Source organism: Myxine glutinosa, chromosome 5, assembly GCF_964187855.1.
Source record: "Myxine glutinosa chromosome 5, kmMyxGlut1.1, whole genome shotgun sequence".
Lineage (NCBI taxonomy): Eukaryota > Metazoa > Chordata > Myxini > Myxiniformes > Myxinidae > Myxine > Myxine glutinosa.
Genome location: NC_136265.1, coordinates 73,234,838 through 73,255,783, shown reverse-complemented (window position 1 = coordinate 73,255,783; position 20,946 = coordinate 73,234,838). Strand labels below are relative to the sequence as shown.

Genomic DNA, 20,946 nt, shown 5'->3' with positions numbered 1-20,946 from the left:
GCACAGATATGGCCATTGAGCCTAGGAAGAACATGGCCGACCTAAAAAAAAAATTTCATCATATTTTTTTGCCATATTTTTACCTCAGCGCATTTCAGCGAGGAATATTATGCACGGAATCTGACCGGTGGCAGAGCAGCACGCTGATTCGCTCAGAGCGATCACGTGATGTTCCTTGCCACCATTAACTCAGTTACGCGTTCGCACGTATTTCAGAGCGAAAAGCGATTGCGTTTTTTCACATTTCAGCGAGGAACATTGCCATTCACACCACATAGGTTTTTTTTTCTTTCATCTTTAGATCCATATTTTTTTTCAGCGAGGAATATTATACACGGAATCTGAATCGGTGGCAGAGCAGCGCGTTGATTCGCTCATTCGCGCTCATTGATGACGATCACAATCACGTGATCACGAATGATGTTTGTGACGCGATCACGTGATGTTCCTTGCCACCATAAACTCACAGCAAGTAGCATAGATTTTAGCATGATTAGCATTTAGCATGATTTAGCATAGATAGTAGCATGTTTCACATAGATTTTTTTTCAGCGAGGAATATTATACACGGATTCTGACCGGTGGCAGAGCAGCGCGCTGATTCGCTCAGAGCGATCACGTGATGTTCCATCCCCGCCGCCAGTTGGCTTCACTTTTCACGGAGTATGAGCGTTCTATATATTTTCAATTCAGTGCGCCCGACTCGCTCACGTACTTGATTTGTGGCATAGACATGGCCATTGGGCCTTCACGGTGTAATTTGTGCGAGGCTTTTGTCCGAGTGAGCTTGAGTCGAGAGGGCGAATGTACGGGTTGGGAATGTACGGGTCTCCCTTCCCCCACCCGGCAACGCTGGTACTGGAGGGCGTCACAGGATCGGTGAGTCTCCAAAAGCCGCTTCGTGCTGTTGCGAAGATTCAGGACGATGTCGCGATTGTTGTGCTGCTCTCCGACCATGAGAACTGCAACGTCATTGTTGACTGGCCCTCCCCCTTCCCCCCTCCCCCCCTCCCATCCCCCTCCCTTCCCCCTCCACCCCTCCCCCTTCCCTTCTCCCCTCCCCTTCTCCCCTCCCCTTCTCCCCTCCCCCTCCCTTTTCCCCCTCCCTTTTCCCCCTCCATTTCCCCCCTCCCTTTTCCCCCTCCATTTCCCCCTCCCCCTTCCCCCTCTCCCTTCCCCTTCCCCCCTCCCCTCCCCCCTTCCCCCCTCCCCTCCCCCCTTCCCCCTCCCCCCTGTTCTGAAGTGGTGACAATACCTAAATTGTCATGTCAGTGGAGATAATTGATAAAGTGTTATGTAACGCTTTTATTCACAAATCTTTAAATATTTTTTTAAAATCGTTTCACCACACGTTCAGAAACAGAATTAAAGAAATCCTAAAACAGCATTTCCGCCACCGCCAGAAACACGACTCTCAACCGCGTCACCGTTTTATTCCGGAAGTTCCGGCGAAATCCATTCGCGAAGAGAAAGTAAAAACGTGAGGAGCGAAAAATGATAAATGAAAGAAAACCAGATTTCCCGATGGATGACCTCAACTCGAACGTTTTGCACAAACATCCCGCGAACCACAAAACATGTGAGCGCCGGAATCCTGCGCGGTGGGAAATAGTGCTCTGCGGTGGGATACGGAACGGGGGTGCAGCGTTCCGCGGAGGGATATGTAGCGGGGGGGTGCAACGTTCCGCGGAGGGATACATAGCGGGGCGTTCCGTGCGGTTCTTCAGGCGCATATTTCGTATAGCGCCATTTTTGTCTCGTGATCGGTGGTCGTTGCCGGCGCTTTGCTCGTCGGCAACATTTGTTTCTCCACAATTTGTTCCGTTAATCTCCCGAAAATTCCGCCTAAAAGGTCAAAACGCTTGAACAAGGTACGATGGGTTGATTTGAAACGGATTTTGAATGTTTTTCTTTTCACAAGGAATCGGATTAGATTTATATATATATATATATATATATATATATATATACATACATATATATATATATATATATATATATATATATATATATATATACATACATATATGTCTTCACTTTCGTTTGTGCCACAATTATGGCGTCTTTTTGTTTATATTTTTACCAACAGTACTCCATTTTTCCACATTAAACCGCAATACGAGTAGTTTTGCGCAGTAGAGACGAAATACTGGATGGGCCATAAGGCATAATGTCTTGTTATCGCTGTGTTGATTATTAAACCCTTTTATAACTTCCCTCCTCCATCCACCCGTTTTGTACCTTCCCCCCTCCATCCACCCCTTTTGTACCTTCCCCCCTCCATCCACCCCTTTTGTACCTTCCCCCCTCCATCCACCCCTTTTGTACCTTCCCCCCTCCATCAACCCCTTTTGTACCTTCCCCCCTCCATCAACCCCTTTTGTACCTTCCCCCCTCCATCCACCCCTTTTGTACCTTCCCCCTTCCATCCACCCCTTTTGTACCTTCCCCCCTCCATCCACCCCTTTTGTACCTTCCCCCTTCCATCCACCCCCTTTTGTACCTTCCCCCCTCCATCCACCCCTTTTGTACCTTCCCCCCTCCATCCACCCCTTTTGTACCTTCCCCCCCTCCATCCACCCCTTTTGTACCTTCCCCCCTCCATCCATCCACCCCTTTTGTACCTTCCCCCCTCCATCCACCCCTTTTGTACCTTCCCCCCTCCATCCACCCCTTTTGTACCTTCCCCCCTCCATCCACCCCTTTCGTACCTTCCCCCCCTCCATCCACCTCTTTTGTACCTTCCCCCCTCCATCCACCCCTTTTGTACCTTCCCCCCTCCATCCACCCCTTTTGTACCTTCCCCCCTCCATCCACCCTTTTGTACCTTCCCCCCTCCATCCACCTCTTTTGTACCTTCCCCCCTCCATCCACCCCTTTTGTACCTTCCCCCCTCCATCCACCCCTTTTGTACCTTCCCCCCTCCATCCACCCCTTTTGTACCTTCCCCCCTCCATCCACCCCTTTTGTACCTTCCCCCCTCCATCCACCCCTTTTGTACCTTCCCCCCTCCATCCACCCCTTTTGTACCTTCCCCCCCTCCATCCACCCCTTTTGTACCTTCCCCCCTCCATCCACCCCTTTTGTACCTTCCCCCCTCCATCCACCCCTTTTGTACCTTCCCCCCTCCATCCACCCCTTTTGTACCTTCCCCCCTCCATCCACCCCTTTTTGTACCTTCCCCCCTCCATCCACCCCTTTTGTACCTTCCCCCCTCCATCCACCCCTTTTGTACCTTCCCCCCTCCATCCACCCCTTTTGTACCTTCCCCCCTCCATCCACCCCTTTTGTACCTTCCCCCTCCATCCACCCTTTTGTACCTTCCTCCCCCTTCATCCACCCCTTTTCTACCTCCCCCCCTTCATCCACCCCTTTTCTACCTCCCCCCCTTCATCCACCCCTTTTCTACCTCCCCCCTTCATCCACCCCTTTTCTACCTCCCCCTTCATCCACCCCTTTTCTACCTCCCCCCCCCATTCATCCACCCCTTTTCTACCTCTCTTCTACCTCCTCACCCTTCATCCACACCTTTTCTACTTCTCTTCTACCTCTCCCCCTTCATCCACCCCTTTTCTACCTCTCTTCTACCTCCTCCCCCTTCATCCACTCTTTTCTACCTGTCTTCTACCTCCTCCTTAATCCACCCCTTTTCTACCTCCTCCCCCCCTTCATCCACTCCTTTTCTACCTCTCTTCTACCTCTTCCTCCTTAATCCACCCCTTTTCTACTTCTCTTCTACCTCTCCCCCTTCATCCATCCCTTTTCTACCTCTTTTCTACCTCTTCCTCCTTTATCCACCCCTTTTCTACCTCTCTTCTACCTCCTCCCCCTTCATCCACTCCTTTTCTACCTCTCTTCTACCTCCTCCCCCTTCATCCATCCCTTTTCTACTTCTCTTCCACCTCTCCCCCTTAATCCACTCCTTTTCTACCTCTTTTCTACCTCTTCCTCCTTTATCCACCCCTTTTCTACCTCTCTTCTACCTCCTCCCCTTTCATCCACTCCTTTTCTACCTCTCTTCTACCTCCTCCCCCCATTCATCCACTCCTTTTCTACCTCTTCTACCTCCTCCCCCCCTTCATCCACTCCTTTTCTACCTCTCTTCTACCTCCTCCTCCTTAATCCACCCCTTTTCTACTTCTCTTCTACCTCTCCCCCTTCATCCATCCCTTTTCTACTTCTCTTCTACCTCTCCCCCTTCATCCACCCCTTTTCTACCTCTCTTCTACCTCCTCCCCCTTCATCCACCCCTTTTCTACCTCTCTTCTACCTCCTCCCCCTTCATCCATCCCTTTTCTACTTCTCTTCTACCTCTCCCCCTTAATCCACTCCTTTTCTACCTCTTTTCTACCTCTTCCTCCTTTATCCACCCCTTTTCTACCTCTCTTCTACCTCCTCCCCCTTCATCCACTCCTTTTCTACCTCTCTTCTACCTCCTCCCCCCATTCATCCACTCCTTTTCTACCTCTTCTACCTCCTCCCCCCCTTCATCCACTCCTTTTCTACCTCTGCCTCCTTAATCCACCCCTTTTCTACCTCTCTTCTGACTCTCCCCCGTCATCCACCCTCTTTCTACCCCCTTTTTATATCAACCCCTTCTCCCCTCCTTAATCCACCCCTTTTCTACCTCTCCCCCTTCATCCACCCCTTTTCTACCTCTCTTCTCCCTCCTCCTCCTCCATCCACCCCTTTTCTACCTCTCCCCCTTCATCCACCCCTTTTCTACCTCCCCTCCTTAATCCACCCCTTTTCTACCTCTCGCCCTTCATCCACCCCTTTTCTACCTACCTTCCTCCCCCTTAATCCACCCATTTTCAACCTCCCCCAGTCCGTACACCCCTTTTCAACCTCCCCTCCTCCATCCACCCCTTTTCTACCTCTTGCCCTTCATCCACCCCTTTTCTACCTACCTTCCTCCCCCTTAATCCACCCATTTTCAACCTCCCCCAGTCCATACACCCCTTTTCAACCTCCCCTCCTCCATCCACCCCTTTTCTACCTCCACACCCCTCCATCCACTCCACCCATTTTCAACCTCCCCCAGTCCATACACCCCTTTTCAACCTCCCCTCCTCCATCCACCCCTTTTCTACCTCCACACCCCTCCATCCACCCATTTTCTACCTTCCCCCCTCCATCAACCCATTTTGTATCTTCCCCCCACCATCCACTGCTCCACAACTTTACCCCTTTCTATCAACCCCTTCGCTACTTTACCCCTCTCTATCAACCCCTTCTCTAGTTTACCACCCTCTATCAACCCCTTCTCTACTTTACCCCTCTCTATCAACCCCTTCTCTACTTTACCCCTCTCTATCAACCCCTTCTCTACTTTACCCCTCTCTATCAACCCCTTCTCTACTTTACCCCTCTCTATCAACCCCTTCTCTACTTTACCCCTTTCTATCAACCCCTTCTCTACTTTACCCCTCTCTATCAACCCCTTCTCTACTTTACCCCTCTCTATCAACCCCTTCCCTACTTTACCCCTCTCTATCAACCCCTTCCCTACTTTACCCCTCTCTATCAACCCCTTCTCTACTTTACCCCTCTCTATCAACCCCTTCTCTACTTTACCCCTCTATCAACCCCTTCTCTACTTTACCCCTCTCTATCAACCCCTTCTCTACTTTACCTCTCTCTATCAACCCCTTCTCTACTTTACCCCTCTCTATCAACCCCTTCTCTACTTTACCCCCCTCTATCAACCCCTTCTCTACTTTACCCCTCTATCAACCCCTTCTCTACTTTACCTCTCTCTATCAACCCCTTCTCTACTTTACCCCTCTCTATCAACCCCTTCTCTACTTTACCCCTCTCTATCAACCCCTTCTCTACTTTACCCCTCTCTATCAACCCCTTCTCTACTTTACCCCTCTCTATCAACCCCTTCTCTACTTTACCCCTCTCTATCAACCCCTTCTCTACTTTACCCCTCTATCAACCCCTTCTCTACTTTACTCCTCTCTTACAACCCCTTCTCTACTTTACCCCTCTCTATCAACCCCTTCTCTACTTTACCCCTCTCTATCAAGCCATTCTCTACTTTACACCTCTCTATCAAGCCCTTCTCTACTTTACCCCTCTCTATCAACCCCTTCTCTACTTTAACCCTCTATCAACCCCTTCTCTACTTTACCCCTCTCTATCAACCCCTTCTCTACTTTACCCCTCTCTATCAACCCCTTCTCTACTTTACCCCCCTCTATCAACCCCTTCGCTACTTTCCCCCTCTCCATCTACCCCTTCCCCCCCCCCCCTCCCCATCCCCACCCACCCCCTTCTTCCTCCCTGTATTGCAGTGGTTCCAAACCTTTTTTTCTGTCGTTTCCCCCTTCAACCAGGTCAACCCTCCGGTTTCCCCCCCCCCCGCCCTTATATACAACCCCCCCCCTTATATATGGCTACTTATGGCCCACCCTGGTATATGTATATATATATATATGAACAAGGGAAAAAGTAGCCAAAACACAAAATTTATTCGCTTAACATAAATAACATAAAAATATAGCAACACACTCCTTACATATACATACAAACCTACACGCACAGACACATACACACTCGCACATATAAATTTTATTTAAAAAGATTCTTGTATATAAATTTTTATTTACCGACGATGTCATAAATGTTTATGTTAAGTAAAAAGTCGAAGAACGAAAGAATTAAAGATTTGAGATTTATTCACGAAAGCACAATATGACACGAATGCTAATATTGCGTTTCCCCCCTGGAATCCGAAAATTTCCCCCAGGTTGGGAAATGCTGCTGTGTTGCCTCTCCCCTCTAGTGAGTTGTTGTTTTGGTTTCTTTGACTTGTTTGCATCTTTGCAGGGAGGGTTTATTTCTCTGGCGTGTGACACCCACCTTGAGGGACTGCGAGTCTCCAGCAAGCAGATCGACTTCAACGCCGAGCCCCCTTGGGAACCCAGCTGATAGTGGTTGTGCCCTCATCCCTGACCCTCTTCCTTGCCACGTAAGTTCTCTCATTTGTCCCGTGGACTCTACAAGTAGGGAAGGTGGATGAGGGGATTTTGGCTGAGATTTGTGACTTTTAATTGGAGGTCGATCACCAGTTTTGAAACACCCTCTCCACGGAGCGGCAGGAAGGCTCATTCCTCTCTGCAGTATATAGATTACAGTAGATCGAAGGTGTGTTATCATTGGTGTTATTACCCTCGCCAGAGGAGAGGGTATTGCATTTGAGTCTGTTTGTTTGTTACTTGGGGGAAAAAAAAAAATTGTGTGTTTTAGTGTGTTTGTTAGTTGCGGGAATAGATTCCAACAAGTTGGTTGGTTGGTTTGTTTCTTGCCGGAAAAGATTCCGGCAAGTATGTTGATTGGTTGGTTGATTGCAGCACTACGTCTACATCGTTGCACATAGAATCGCCAAACTTAACACACACATTTATCTTGCCCTGGAATAGACTGTGCCCAATTTTTTAACTCTCGGCCCGAGGCCTCCATTATGACGTCATAATTCGATAATTCGACGAGTACAAAACTTCACATCCGATCAAGATGCAATTTCTTGAGCGCCATGACGGCATAAACTGGTGGAGGGGAAAAATAAATGATGTCATAGGTCAAGTGGTTCGGCCGCCATCTTGGAAAAAACGAAAAACTTTGCAACTCTATCTCCGAAAGTGCTGAATAGAAAAAATTGAGACATGGCTCATTGTGAAGAACTCTCCTTGGGGAATAAAATATGTTGATGTCATAGGTGCCTCCATTATGACGTCATAATTCGACGAGTACAAAACTTCATCCGATGAAGCTGAAATTTCCTGAGCATAATCTAGGGATAAATTGGTGGAGAAAACATTATAATAATGTCATCGGTCATGTAGTTCGGCCGCCATATTTGTTTTTAAACACAAAAGCCTTAAAAACCACTGAAAACATCCTGGTGAGGGTCTCCAATTTCTGATTGCTTTTTCTTGTTACTCTTGTCATTACAAGCGACCTTGGAGAAAACGCCACAATTGGCTATCGTAACACTGATATACACCTGAACACGCAGCCTCCTTGGCAGGGAAAACCCCCTTTGTGTGTAGAGGCGGGGGTTGGCCTTGGTACTCCTGTCAAGTTTGTTTGAGATATGGATGAGTAACGATCGAATGGATTGCAGGCAGACTCAAACCAAATTGTATAGTTTAGTATGGTTATTTTAAAGGGAGAACCCAAAGCAGTGAGGCACAAAATCTTGAGGGAGCTAAGAGGTTGCTGGGTGTGAATCCTGACGTGTTAAGAGTAAGATTTAGACCGTAGCTGAAAACTCTCGTCCTTCCGTTCTGTTGTGTGCCAATGTGGATCTATGATCTTGCTCATTTTGTCTCCTGTGTGTGTTTGTGTTCTCCAGAGTGTCACACTACCACCTTGATCCCCTCCCTACCCCGCCACCTAGCCCCCCTCTTTAGCACCTCCACTTGTCAGTCTTTCCGTAAGGATGAAGTCCGCGTTTGTCGACCAGGCTCAAGGATTCGCTGTGCTCTATGAGGGCGAGACCACTACGGATTTCCTCGACCGGGCCATCTCCGCCGTTGATTGTCCTGTGAGTCTGCCACCTGTTTGTCTATTTTTGTGCTCGACACGCGACATTCATTGGGGTTTTTTATCTCGTCGTGGGTTGGGGATGTCGAACAGGCCAATTTGCCATTTTCATGTTTTCACGTCAAGGTCTCGTAGTTTGCTCTGGCATTTGAAAATACAATTGGGGTCGCACTTGTGCCATGCAAGAAACTCGTGCTTCGTTGTGTCTGCAATGTTAATTCCCTTCGAAGGTCGAGATACACAGAAACGGCATCGTCTGTCTAACTAAAGCAAAGTCCAAAAGGTATTTTTCGAAGGTGAAGATTGGAAATTGAACGTCGATCGCGATGTCCTTATTCATTTAGACCTACTCCACACGAGCCGGGCAATGCCTGATTCTCATTTTGTGAATTTTGTTTTCATATTTATTTATTAATTATTTGGGATTGTTTGATGGCCTGCATTTAAGGAGCAGAGACTGATTTTTTTAAAGGGTTTTTTTCGTGTATTTATTTGTTTATTTATTTATTTCGTTATTATTTTGAGGTTTTTTATTGTATATAATTTTTTTACATTTTTTGTGTGAAAGAGTGAGCAGATGGGCGTACGGAGAGGGCATGTGCCAGCATTGGGGTAAACGGTGTGGAAGCAACAAGAAAGGAAATTAATTAATGAGGGGAGAAAAAACAGAAAGCTCTAACTTGGAGGGTTAAATATTGCGGTTAGGAATAATGGTCGAGATCGGCAGTCTGCAGCCTCCTCACTCTCTGCAGACCTGGACAAAATCAGACTAGGCAAACGAGTGGAACATGTCTTTCAATCCTGACAAATCTCACACTCTTACGATGTCTCTCCGAAAAGACCAACTGGACAACCCTCCCATCTACTTTCTGAATAATCCTCCAAGAAGTTCTGTCACTCAAGCTTTTGGGTCTCACTATCTGCCATGATCTTTCCTGGGAAAACCACATTTCCAAGCTGGCCTCCAAAGCCAGTCGCCGGCTGGGCATCCTCCGTCGTGCGAAGTCCTTCCTTGGCACACCTGAGCTCCTCACCACATACAAGGCTTTCATCCGCAGCTCAATGGAGTACTGCTCTCCCCTCTGGGCCGGTGCTCCTGCCTCACACCTAGCTCGTCTTCACGCTGTTGAAACCAAAGCGTTCAGAATCATTGGAATCTCCCGCGATGACGCTATCTCCAAGGGTCTTTCACTTACTCACCGCAGGCAGGTTGGTGGTCTTTCCGTCTTCTACCGACTCCTCTCCGGCCTTGCTCCCCCAGCTCTCTCTGGGCTCTGTCCTGCAAATATTCCTACAGGTCGCACAAGATCTGCCTGCAACCCTCTTATGGTTAAACTGCCAAAATCAAGACTCTCTGCTCACCTTCACTCCTTCATTCCTCTTTTCTCCCGCCTCTGGAACAAACTCCCTCACTCTCTTCAATCCCACTCCTCCCTCCAGGTCTTTAAAACGGCTGTTCACCACCATCTCTTATCTTCCGCAATCCAAAACCCTGATCTTTTCTACCCCCGCTAATTTCACCCCAAATCCACTTTTTTGAGGTGACTTTTGTCTTCTTCCCTGGAAGTCCTTGGTGTCCTTGCGTTTTATACCTACCCTGCCTCCCCCCAAGCCCTCTCCCTCCCACACATCTCCCGATGTCCCTGCTCTCAAATGTTGTGTTTGTGTGCTTCCTCCCCTTCTCTCCCCATCTTGTCTGCCGCTCCCCTTTTTATATACTTTGTTTGCTTGTTTGTTTGATTTGTTTGTTTGATAAATGTTAGCTCTTTCACGAGCCTCGACTCTGTATAAAAAAAAAAAAACCACCTTTAGAGGCCATTTTTCCCCGCAAGCGGGGGTTGGCCTTTTTCGCGAACCGTGGTAGTTGTTGTTTTTCGGTCCCCTTTTTGAAGCAATGTTTTACGGCCGGATGCCCTTCCTGACGCCAACCCTTTTTGCCGCCTTTAACGACAAGCAGGGAATTACCAGTGAACTGGTACTCAAATTCTGGATACCAAAAAAAAATTGTAAAAAATGGGGAAGTGCTGAAACACTGGACGGAATGTCGTGATTGAGGAGTCTCTAGGCGGTGGTTCCACAGCTGGAGGAACAAAGGATCGTCGGTGTGCAGATAGCCTAGATTTTGGTTGTTTAACCGTGAGGACGTCGGTGGAGTGTGCATCTTGGGCGAGCTGGATAGGGTCGTCGAGCAGACGGAGCATATCATTACATTCCACAGAATTCAGGAATGAGATTTGAATGCAGGGGTGTGCCAGCTCATTGGAGAGATGGGCTCCATTGAGTTTACGACCACTTATCGGCTGGGTAGTTCGGTTTTTGTTTTATTGATTTCGAGAGTGCTGTAGATTTTCTTCTCAAGTTGTCCAGCTCCGAGACGTGAAAAATTTCGTCTTTGTTTGTTGGGTGTGGCATTTACTTTGCTCAATTTCCATCCTGCATTTACAGGATGAAAGGAATGCCCTGTTTGTGGGTGATCTGGGTGCTGTAGTCCGTAAGCATGCTCAGTGGAGGGAGGCCTTGCCTCGCGTGTCTCCCTTCTACGCTGTCAAGTGCAATGACTGTCCTGCTGTGATCACCACACTTGCTGCACTTGGGACCGGGTTTGACTGCGCCAGCAAGGTGAGTGTCTTTGCTGACAGGATCATGTTTGATTTGTTAATTGATGTTAATAAGCAAGGAAGAGGAGGAGAGCGACTCCTCACCACGTCGCTATGCAGTCTGTGGGGGTGTGGGTGCAAGGAGAGGGGAAGGTGGTGTTCTGGACTTGTTTGGTAGGGGGACTGAAGGGGAACCTGGAGAGGGTTACTTTGACTGTAGGTTTACGTTTACCTTGAAGTGGGAGGGGGACTTGACTGGAACTGTGGCTGGCACCTTGTATGGAACTGGAACTCTGAGGTGAAGGTTACATTTCAAACTTTTGTCAAACAGGTTTACTTTCAAACAGGTTTAACTAAGACAACAGAACACGTGTTTCTATTTGTTCGTTGTTTGCATTATCACCTTGACATTGTCTTGAATGTCAATTTGTATTTTCTTTTCAAAAGCGGCAACCGCTGTAATAAACGGAAGTTGCGCCACTGTCGACTATCGCCATGGCTTACAAACATTGAAGAAACCACTCAAAGATGAGTAAAGGTCATTACGATATTTAAGCAAAAAGACAGCAAATCGAAAGGTAAAAGAATGGTGAAACCGGGGTGTGTTCCATTACCAAGCAGCTTGTAGAGCACTTGCCAAGCGGCTTAAGCACTCTAACAAAACGGTTGGTGATGAATTAATGGCTTGGCAAGCGATTAGCGATGTAAACAGCAATGTATAGGTATGAAGCTCTTATACACGAACCGTTGCGACATGTTGCAAGGCAAGGCATTTTTTGATAAGGCCGAAACAAAATCTTAGATGAAGAACCTTGTGAGGTGAACGTGGGCTGACTCGGGGTTAGCCTTTTTTTGTTCTTCTTCTTTTCTTTTCTTTTTTTCTTTTTTAACGAGTTAATTATCTTCAAAAGGGAGGGTTTAAATGTACCACATACCCAGTTTTCATTCATGCACTCCTTTGGTGTGCATGCACAGTTTTGTGCTGCTAGATTTCATGGTTTTGGAGTTGTGGATGCACCTACGTGTGTTACCCTCGCCAGAGGATATCGTCAAACTCGGTATTGCATTTGAGTCCGTTTGTCTGTCTGCTTGGCTTTGTTTGCACAGAATAAATATGATTTTCTCTGCAACTGTTGGTCCAATTGACAGGAAATTTTCACCATACGTGCGCATCATACTGTAGTTCTTTTAATGATAATTATTACGTCATAGGTCACATGGTAGCGGCGCCATCTTGGAAAAGGCGAAAAACTTTGCACCTCTATCTCCGAAAGCACGGCATAGAAAAATTGTGACATGGCTCATTGTAAAGAACTCTCCATGCGGAATAACATAAGCTAATGATGTCACAGGTGCCTCCATTATGACATCATAATTCGACAAGTATAAACCTTCATCCCATCAAGATGAAATTTCTTGAGCACCATCTTGGGATAAATTGGTGGAGAAAAAAAAAATGTCATTGGTCACGTGGTTGGGTCGCCATATTTGTTTTAACACAAAAGCTGTAAAAACCACAAAAAACGCGTCCTGAAGAGGGTTTGTAATCTCTGATTGCTCTTGTTATTATTATTATTGTTATTATTGATACTAGGGCATTGCCCGTACTATATCTATATCTAAAATTATATCCCCCCCCCTCTATTTACATGAAATGGTTTGGTCCAAAGCGAACGGCTTGCGAGTACGGTGACAATCCCCCCCCTCTATTTACATGCAATGGTTTGGTCCAAAGCGAACGGCTTCCGGAGTTTGGTAAAGAAATCGCCATCGCGTGCACAAACGCGCAGGAAAGCGAATGAATCGCAAATTCGTTTTTATTAGTTGTAAAACATAGTTTAACGCCAACATAGTTTGCAAACGTGAAATAAATGAATACGCTCTCAAATGTGCCATCCGAGGCAGAGTGTGCCCGCCACGTTCGGCACACGCGATCGTTCGCTGCTCTCTGATTGGTTGAATCGTTTTTTGGACATAGCTCGGTAAGTAATTGTCCGATTAATATGAAACCTTGAAAAGGCACATCCTCGGGTCCCCAGCAATATACCTGGCAAGTTAAAAGTATATCGGACCCGTGGTTGTCGAGAAACAGCGGTCACAGACAAACAAACGTACAGACAGAGATTACTGGAATTATAGATAGATATTAGCATGTGGTAAGCATGGATTATTGATATATTAGCAGAAGCATGTGGTAAAAATACAAAATTGTAAGGAAGCCTTTTATTGCACTGTTTGAAAATGCTCAAAAATGGGAGGTTACATATATTTCTCAAGAGCAAAAAAATATATATATATATTCTGGAGTGATTAAAGTAGCAGTCTGTTTATGCACCACTTAGGTTCAATGTTTCGATGGAAAGAATATTATAATTTTCCCATAGGTTTGGAATAATTTGAAGCAACTTTAACTTCTCTGTGTTTCAGGGTAGGACAGACGCATTAGCCTATTATCTATAATGTAAAAGGAGCTCGATCTCGGCGGGTCTGTCGGTCCGTCACCAATTGTCCTAATCAAGCAATAACAGTAACCCCTACGCAATATGCAGCATTGTCAATCTGATGCTAGATTAAGGTATGAAGATGTCGTACGCAAGGAGCAAATGTATGTCGTGTTTTTATTGTATTTATATATTAATTTTTTTATTGAATTCCATACTCCTGGGCCAATCTCTCCCAAATTTTCTCTCCACTTTATAGGTCAATGTTACAACAAAAAAAAAAGAAAAAGTGCAGTTCTTCAAATTGTTGAAAAAGATAAATAATGGCGTTCTCGTACATCAGGTGAGAGGGGCATAGCTTGGCTTGTGCCTCGGCTCTCCCTGCCCCTTCCACGTTAGTTTGAAGGTGAATTAATCGGGAATCGAGCCAATTGCATTGAAGTATTTATTTGCGGAATGGAATTTAATATGTAAAGGGGCCACAGTTGCCACAGGACTGCACAGAGTGCAAGAAAGTCGTCGTACGACCTCAAATTAGGCCATTTGGCCCATTGCCGTGATGCACTCATGGATTAATTTTGCAATGGTGGCTTTAAATTGAACATCAATCTTCATTGTTTACGAAAGCCTGAATAACCCAATCTTGACTGGGTGACGAGTGCGTTTATCACCGCTTAGTGACCTTGCAAACGAATTGGTAACGAAAATTGACCTCATTCGTAATGATGCAACTTCATTCAACAACGGGTGCTTTTGATGTCTGCGATGTCAGGGTTTGGTGCCAGGGAGGTGGTGGGTTATCTCACGTAGGTAGGTGCAATAGACATGTGCTGCCCTTGTGTGTGGTTTTTGTTGCAAGTGGCTGGCATAGCCAAATAGTATGAATATTACCCACAATGCCTTGTTTCCTGTTTGTGTTCATTTTTCAAGACCAACTCCAGAAGCTTTTCAGCTGACTCTAAGCCATTCGTTCCTGCTAAAGATGTGTATGTTCCTTCATTTGTTGTTGAGAGCAACCTGTATAATGGAAGGGGCTGGATGTGAATGATTTATTCATTCCACGGTGCACCTCTCTGATTATTTGCAGGTTGGGAAGTATGCCTGTGCATATCAAGATGAGATCCAGAGTGCCTATTGGCAATAGCATTGTCAGTCTGTTGACCATATATAACTCTATGGTCATCTGACAATCAATGCCACGACAGACAATATGGGTTAAAGGGAAAACATTGGGACAGATCACAACAGCAAGAGTGGGCTCAGGGTCTCAGCAAGTTCAGTGTAGTTCAAAAATGGAATTGACAAAGACCATGAGGTGGCGCTGGGCAGCGGACTTTAAATATTTTGGGGAAGAACTCGAGACTGTGGACTCAGAGTTGGACGTATGTTGTGAATACAGATACCTTGGTTTAATGGGGGGAAAGGGGATTACTTTCCCAGGTCAGACGGAGGGGGGGGGGGGGGGGGGGGGATATTGTTAAATGTTCAAGAGCAATGGTTAAAATAAAGAAATTACAGCACTGTATGTATAATGATGCAAAGATGAACTGATTATATTTTGGCATTAAGAGGTTGGCATAAAATATGTATTTATTTTGGCGTAAAAACATTGCCTCAAAAAGAGAACCATGACAATTACAACTACATATGGGCAGGGTACAGCCCGAAGTGGAGATCGGTTTCTGAGGTTTGGGACATGGAATGTAGGGACAATGACAGGGAGATCAGGAGAAGTGGTGGAAGTATTGGTCAGAAGAAGAGTGGACATATGTTGTGTGCAAGAGACGAGATGGAAGGGAAGTGGTGTGGCAATGGTGGTGAGAATGGTGAAGGGTAGGCAGGGACAGAAATACAAGTTTGTGTGGCAAGGGTGCCCGGACAGTGTGAATGGTGTTGGTGTCCTGTTTTCTGAGGAGTTTGTAGACAGTGTGGTGAGTGTGACGAGAGTGAGTGATAGGTTGATGATGGTGAAAATGATGATTGGAAAGCTCTTGGTGAACGTCATCTCGGTATATGCTCCGCAGGTTGGTCGAAGCGATGAAGAGGACGACAAGTTCTGGTGTGCGATAGAGAAGCTGATGGAAAACGTGAAAGATGAGGAAGTTGTTGTGGTAGGAGGAGACCTAAATGGACATGTGGGGAAGGAGTATGGATGGTTTTGAGGGAGTTCATGGGGGTTACGGATATGGTGTGAGAAATGGAGAAGGTGAAAGGATTTTGGAGTTTGCTGATGGAGCTGATTTATTGATTTGTAATACTCAGTTCCAGAAAGAGGATAATAAGCTTGTTACATACACGTCAGGTGGGTCGACGAAAACCGTTGACTACCTGATGGTGCCCACATTGTGGTGCGTAGGCGAGATAGGGGGCATCTCCGGGACACAAAGGTGATCCCGGGGGAGGAGGCTGTTTCACAGCACCACTTGGTTGTCTACGACATAAGGGTGAAAGGTGCGAGGAGAGCTCAGCGGGTGAAGTACCAACCGAGAATGAAGGTGTGGAGGTTGAAAGAGGTGACAGTAAGGGAGGCATTAAAAGAGAGGCTGAGTAGGGTCGAGGATGATGTGGTTGAGCTTGAAAGTGGTTGGATGTCAATGAAAGCTAGTCTGTTGGGAGCCGTTGGTGAGGTATGTGGATGGACAAAAGGACCACCGAGGCACTCGGAAACATGGTGGTGGGATGATGAAGTTGGAAAGAGGATTGATGAGAAGAGGAAGAAGTTCAAGGAGTGGCAGAAGGCAAAGGGTACGGGAGCAGAAACAGCAGAGCATGAAAGTTATAAGGCAGCAAGGAAGGCTGCAAAGAAAGAGGTAGCAAAAGCGCAGGAGGCATGTCGGAAAATGTTTGGAGAACGCTTGGATTCGGAAGAGGGTCAGAAAGCAGTATTCAGGATTGCAAAGCAGATAGTGAAAGAGAGGTGTGATGTGATGGGAGTGAGTTGCTTGAAGGATGAAGTGGGACAAATCGCTGTGGAACCAGATGGAATTAAAGGAAGATGGAAAAGATATATGGAAATGCTGTTGAATACAGAGAATGAATGGGATGGCAACATAGAGAGTAACCCAGTTTTAGGACCGGCAGAGAAGATAACTGAGAAGGAAGTTGAGGAAGCGATAAAAGCAATGAAGGGTAGAAAAGCGGGAGGGCCGACGGGAGTTGTGGGAGATATGTTGAAGGCAGCAGGAAGTTGGGGTGTGAAGAGAATGACAGAGACCTGTAATCTGGTGGTGAAAGAAGGCCGCATTCCAGTGGATTGGGAAATGAGTACCCTCGTCCCTCTACAAGGGGAAAGGTGACCCTCTGGAGTGTGGCTCGTACCGAGCGATAAAGTTATTGGAGCATGGAATGAAGGTATTGGAAAGGGTGTTGGAGAGGAGGATAAGGAAGAAAGTGAAGATCGACGAAATGCAGTTTGGATTTATACCAGGAAGAGGAACGACAGACGCACTTTTCATTGTGAGGCAGTTGCAGGAGAAGTACATGGAGAAGAGGAAGAAGTTGTTTCTTGGGTTTGTTGATCTGGAGAAAGCATTCGATAGGGTTCCACGCAAAGTATTGACATGGGCATTGAGGAAGTTAGGAGTGGAGGAATGGTTGATCAGAGTAGTGATGGAAATGTACAAAAGAGCGCGCACAGCTGTAAGGACGAAGGACGGGAACAGTGGTGAGTTTGAGGTGAAGGTGGGAGTGCATCAGGAGTCGGTACTAAGTCCACTACTATTTGTAGCTGTGATGGAGGTGCTGGCTCAGAACGTAAAGGAGGGTTTACCATGGGAGTTCTTGTATGCAGATGATCTGGTGTTGATTGCGGAAAGTATGGATGGACTGAAGGAAAAGATGAACAAGTGGAAGGAATGTATGGAGACAAAAGGTCTGAAGGTGAATATCGGAAAGACGAAGGTGATGGCATGTGGTGAGGTGGAAAGAACTGGGAAGTGGCCTTGTGCTGTGTGTAGGAAGGGTGTCGGAGTGAACTCCATTCAATGTACAATGTGCGCTGAGTGGGTTCATCAAAAATGTAGTGGTCTGAGAGGGTCATTAACCAGTGTGGCAGCTACATTCAAGTGTAAGGTGTGCACAGAGGGAGCTGCAGATGGAGGAAATGTTGAGTTGGATCTTGGAGACGGCATGAAGCTGGAAGGTGTGAAAACATTTTGCTACCTCGGAGACATGCTGATTGGAGAAGGTGGATCAGACTCGGCAACGGTTTGGAAGAAGTTTCGGGAACTGAGTGGCGTGCTGATGATGAGGGGAGTGTCGTTGAAGCTGAAGGGAAAGGTGTATGCTGCATGTGTGAGAAGTGTTATGATTTATGGGAGCGAGACATGGGTAATGAACGTAGAACAGCAACGAAGGTTGGAAAGGGTGGAAATGCGAATGATTCGACGGATGTGCAGAGTATCGTTGAGAGGAAGACAAATGATGAATTGCGAAAGATGATGGGAATATTGCCTGTGATTGATGCTGTGAAGAGGAACAGCTTGAGATGGTTTGGTCATGTGTTGAGGATGGATGAAAGTGACTGGTTGAGAAGAGTGATGGAAATGAATGTAGAAGGAAGTAGAGTACGGGGAAGACCGAGAAAGACTTGGCTAAAGATGGTGGAAGAAGAAATGCGGGCCAAGGGGGTTAACAAGGGGAGATGCAGAAAATAGGGCAAAATGGAGAGGATTGTCATGGGGACCGCCAGGCTAACCCCCGCTCTAGTAGGGAAAATAGCCTTTAAAATGCATGTTGTTGTTGTATTAAGAGGTTAGACAACAACAACAACATGCATTTTTTTTTTTTTTTTTTTTTTTTTTTTTTTGTATACAAGATCGAGGCTCCTGAAAGAGCGAACATTAATCACACAGAAAGACAAACAGACACATAAAACAAATAACATCGGGAGCGGTAGACAAGATGGGGAGAGAGGGGGGAGGACACAAACACAACATTTGAGAGCAGGGACCGAGAGACATGGAGACATCGAGAGATCTGTGGGAGGGAGAGGGCTTTGGGGGGAGGCATGTGAAGGGGGGGGGGGGGAGGTGGGAGAGGTATAAACATATGGACACTGCCAGGATTTCCAGGAAAGAAGTTGGAATTTCAAACAAGGTGGATCTGGGGTGAATTAGTGGGGGTAGAAAAGATCAAGGTTATGGATGGGGGAAGATAAGAGATGGTGGTGAACAGCTGTTTTAAAGACCTGGAGGGAGGAGAGGGATTGAAGGGAGTGTGGGAGTTTGTTCCACAGGCGGGAGAAAAGAGGAATGAAAGAGTGAAGGTGAGCAGAGAGCCGAGATTTCGGCAGTTTAACCATCAGAGGGTTGCTGGCAGATCTTGTGCGACCTGTAGGAATATTTGGGGGACAGAGCACAGAGAGAGCTGGGGGAGCAAGGCCGGCGAGGAGTCGGTAGAAGACAGAAAGACCACCTACCTGCCTGCGGTGAGTGAGTGAAAGGCCCTCAGAGATAGCTTCATCGCGGGAGATTCCAATGATTTTGAAAGCTTTGGATTCAACAGCGTGAAGCCTAGCCAGGTGTGAGGCATGAGCCAGCCCATAGGGGAGAACAGTATTCCATTGAGCTGCGGATGAAAGCCTTGTATGTGGTGAGAAGCTCAGGTGTGCCGAGGAAGGACTTCGCACGACGGAGGATGCCCAGTCGGCGACTGGCTTTGGAGGCCAGCTTGGAAATGTGGTTTTCCCAAGAAAGATCATGGCAGATAGTGAGACCCAAAAGCTTGAGCGACAGAACTTCTTGGAGAGGATTGTTGAGAAAGTAGATGGGAGGGTTGTCCAGTCGATCTTTTCGGAGAGACATAGTAAGAGAGTGAGATTTGTCAGGATTGAAAGACATGTTCTACTTGTTTGACCAGTCTGTGATTTTGTCCAGGTCTTCAGAGAGTGAGGAGGCTGCAGACTGCCGATCTGAGGGAAGAGGAATGGAGCGGCAGAGAGTGGAGTCGTCAGCAAAGAGATAGAGAGGATTTTCCAGAGTCGGAGAGATCATTGATAAAGATTAGAAAAAGCACAGGGCCCAGCACACTTCCTTGGGGAACTCCAGCCTGAACAGGAAGGGGAGATGAGAGAAATCCATTCAGGGCCACACGTTGACTACGACCAGAGAGGAAGTCCGCAAGCCATGCATGGAGATTTCCATGGATACCATAGGAGGAGAGTTTGGTGAGCAGAGCTGGGTGCGAGACCGTATCAAAGGCCCGTGATATGTCAAGGGAGACCTCTGATTTCCTGTTTGGCATTGAGGACCTCCATCCATTGTTGAGACAGCAGAAGCAGCATGTCCAGAGTAGAGTGACCTGGTCTGAAACCAAATTGATGATCAGAGATCAAGCCATTGGAGAAGAGGAAAGATTTCATATCCGAAGCAAATTTCATATCCGAAGCAAAAAAAATTTAAAGCCCATTTTCCCTGCAAGAGTGGGGGTTAGCCTTGTGGTCCCCATGACAATCTTCTCCATCTTGCCCTATTTTCTGCATCTCCCCTTGTTAACCCCCTTGCCCTCATTTCTTCTTCCACCACCTTTAGCCAAGTCTTTCTCGGTCTTCCCCGTCCTCCACTTCCTTCCAGGTCATGTCATGGCATTAAGAGGTCATGTTATGTAAAAATGTGACGCTTACCAACAACTGAAGGGATGTGAATCCAACTTGGTACAGGTATGTAATAATGTGGGCGGAGACAGATAGGGCAACGTCGTGATCTCGAAGAGTGCCGTTTTCGTTTCGTTTTTATTTTTTTATTTATGTTTGATTATGATGACGATTGTTGTGTTGGAGGATTATTCAGAAGTCATGATGATTATGTTTGATTATGATGACGATTGTTGTGTTGGAGGGGAAGTCAGAAGGATTACTTGTGCCCATAAGTACCCGTAGCCAACCTGTCCAATACATTCATTTTCTTTGCTTGAACATCTCACTTTCTTCTGCCTGTTTCCAGCAGACTCACCTTCCCCACTTGTCTTTTGCTTGGAGGCCACGATCATGGGCAATAAGGGGGGAAAAATCACGATAGCGATTTAAGAGGTGTTTGCCGTTTTGGGAACTGCTGTGAGAAGGAAGGACAGGACAGGACATGACGGGCTCCCGGGTGCCTTCTGTGCCCATGCTGCATGTTCAAGCCAAATACAATACAGTCTGTCCCCAATATCCATGGGGGATACGTTCCTGGAGAGTGCTGCGAATGTCAAATCTGTGAATGTGGGGGCTTTGTGTGAATTGGGGTAAAAAAAAATAAAAAAGATTGTTTTATTTATTTGTTTTTGCAACATGGTATAGGCTCAGGGTAGAGCTAAGACACAACATAACAAAGGGAACAGTGCAGAAAAGTGTAAACACCAACAGCAGGGTG

The 20,946-nt window shown here is 46.7% G+C and overlaps 1 protein-coding gene across 1 annotated transcript in view; it reads left to right on the top strand.

Moving 5' to 3' along the window:
• Positions 1 to 1,712: 1,712 nt before the first annotated feature.
• Positions 1,713 to 20,946, top strand: part of LOC137427438 (ornithine decarboxylase) — a 28,592-nt gene continuing 9,358 nt past the window's right edge. Inside the window, exons 1-4 of the mRNA XM_078778191.1 lie at positions 1,713 to 1,871; positions 6,838 to 6,979; positions 8,366 to 8,557; positions 11,002 to 11,175. Of these exons, the coding sequence (XP_078634317.1) occupies positions 8,453 to 8,557; positions 11,002 to 11,175 (279 nt within the window). The 5' untranslated portion in view covers positions 1,713 to 1,871; positions 6,838 to 6,979; positions 8,366 to 8,452. The remainder of the gene's footprint in view (positions 1,872 to 6,837; positions 6,980 to 8,365; positions 8,558 to 11,001; positions 11,176 to 20,946) is intronic.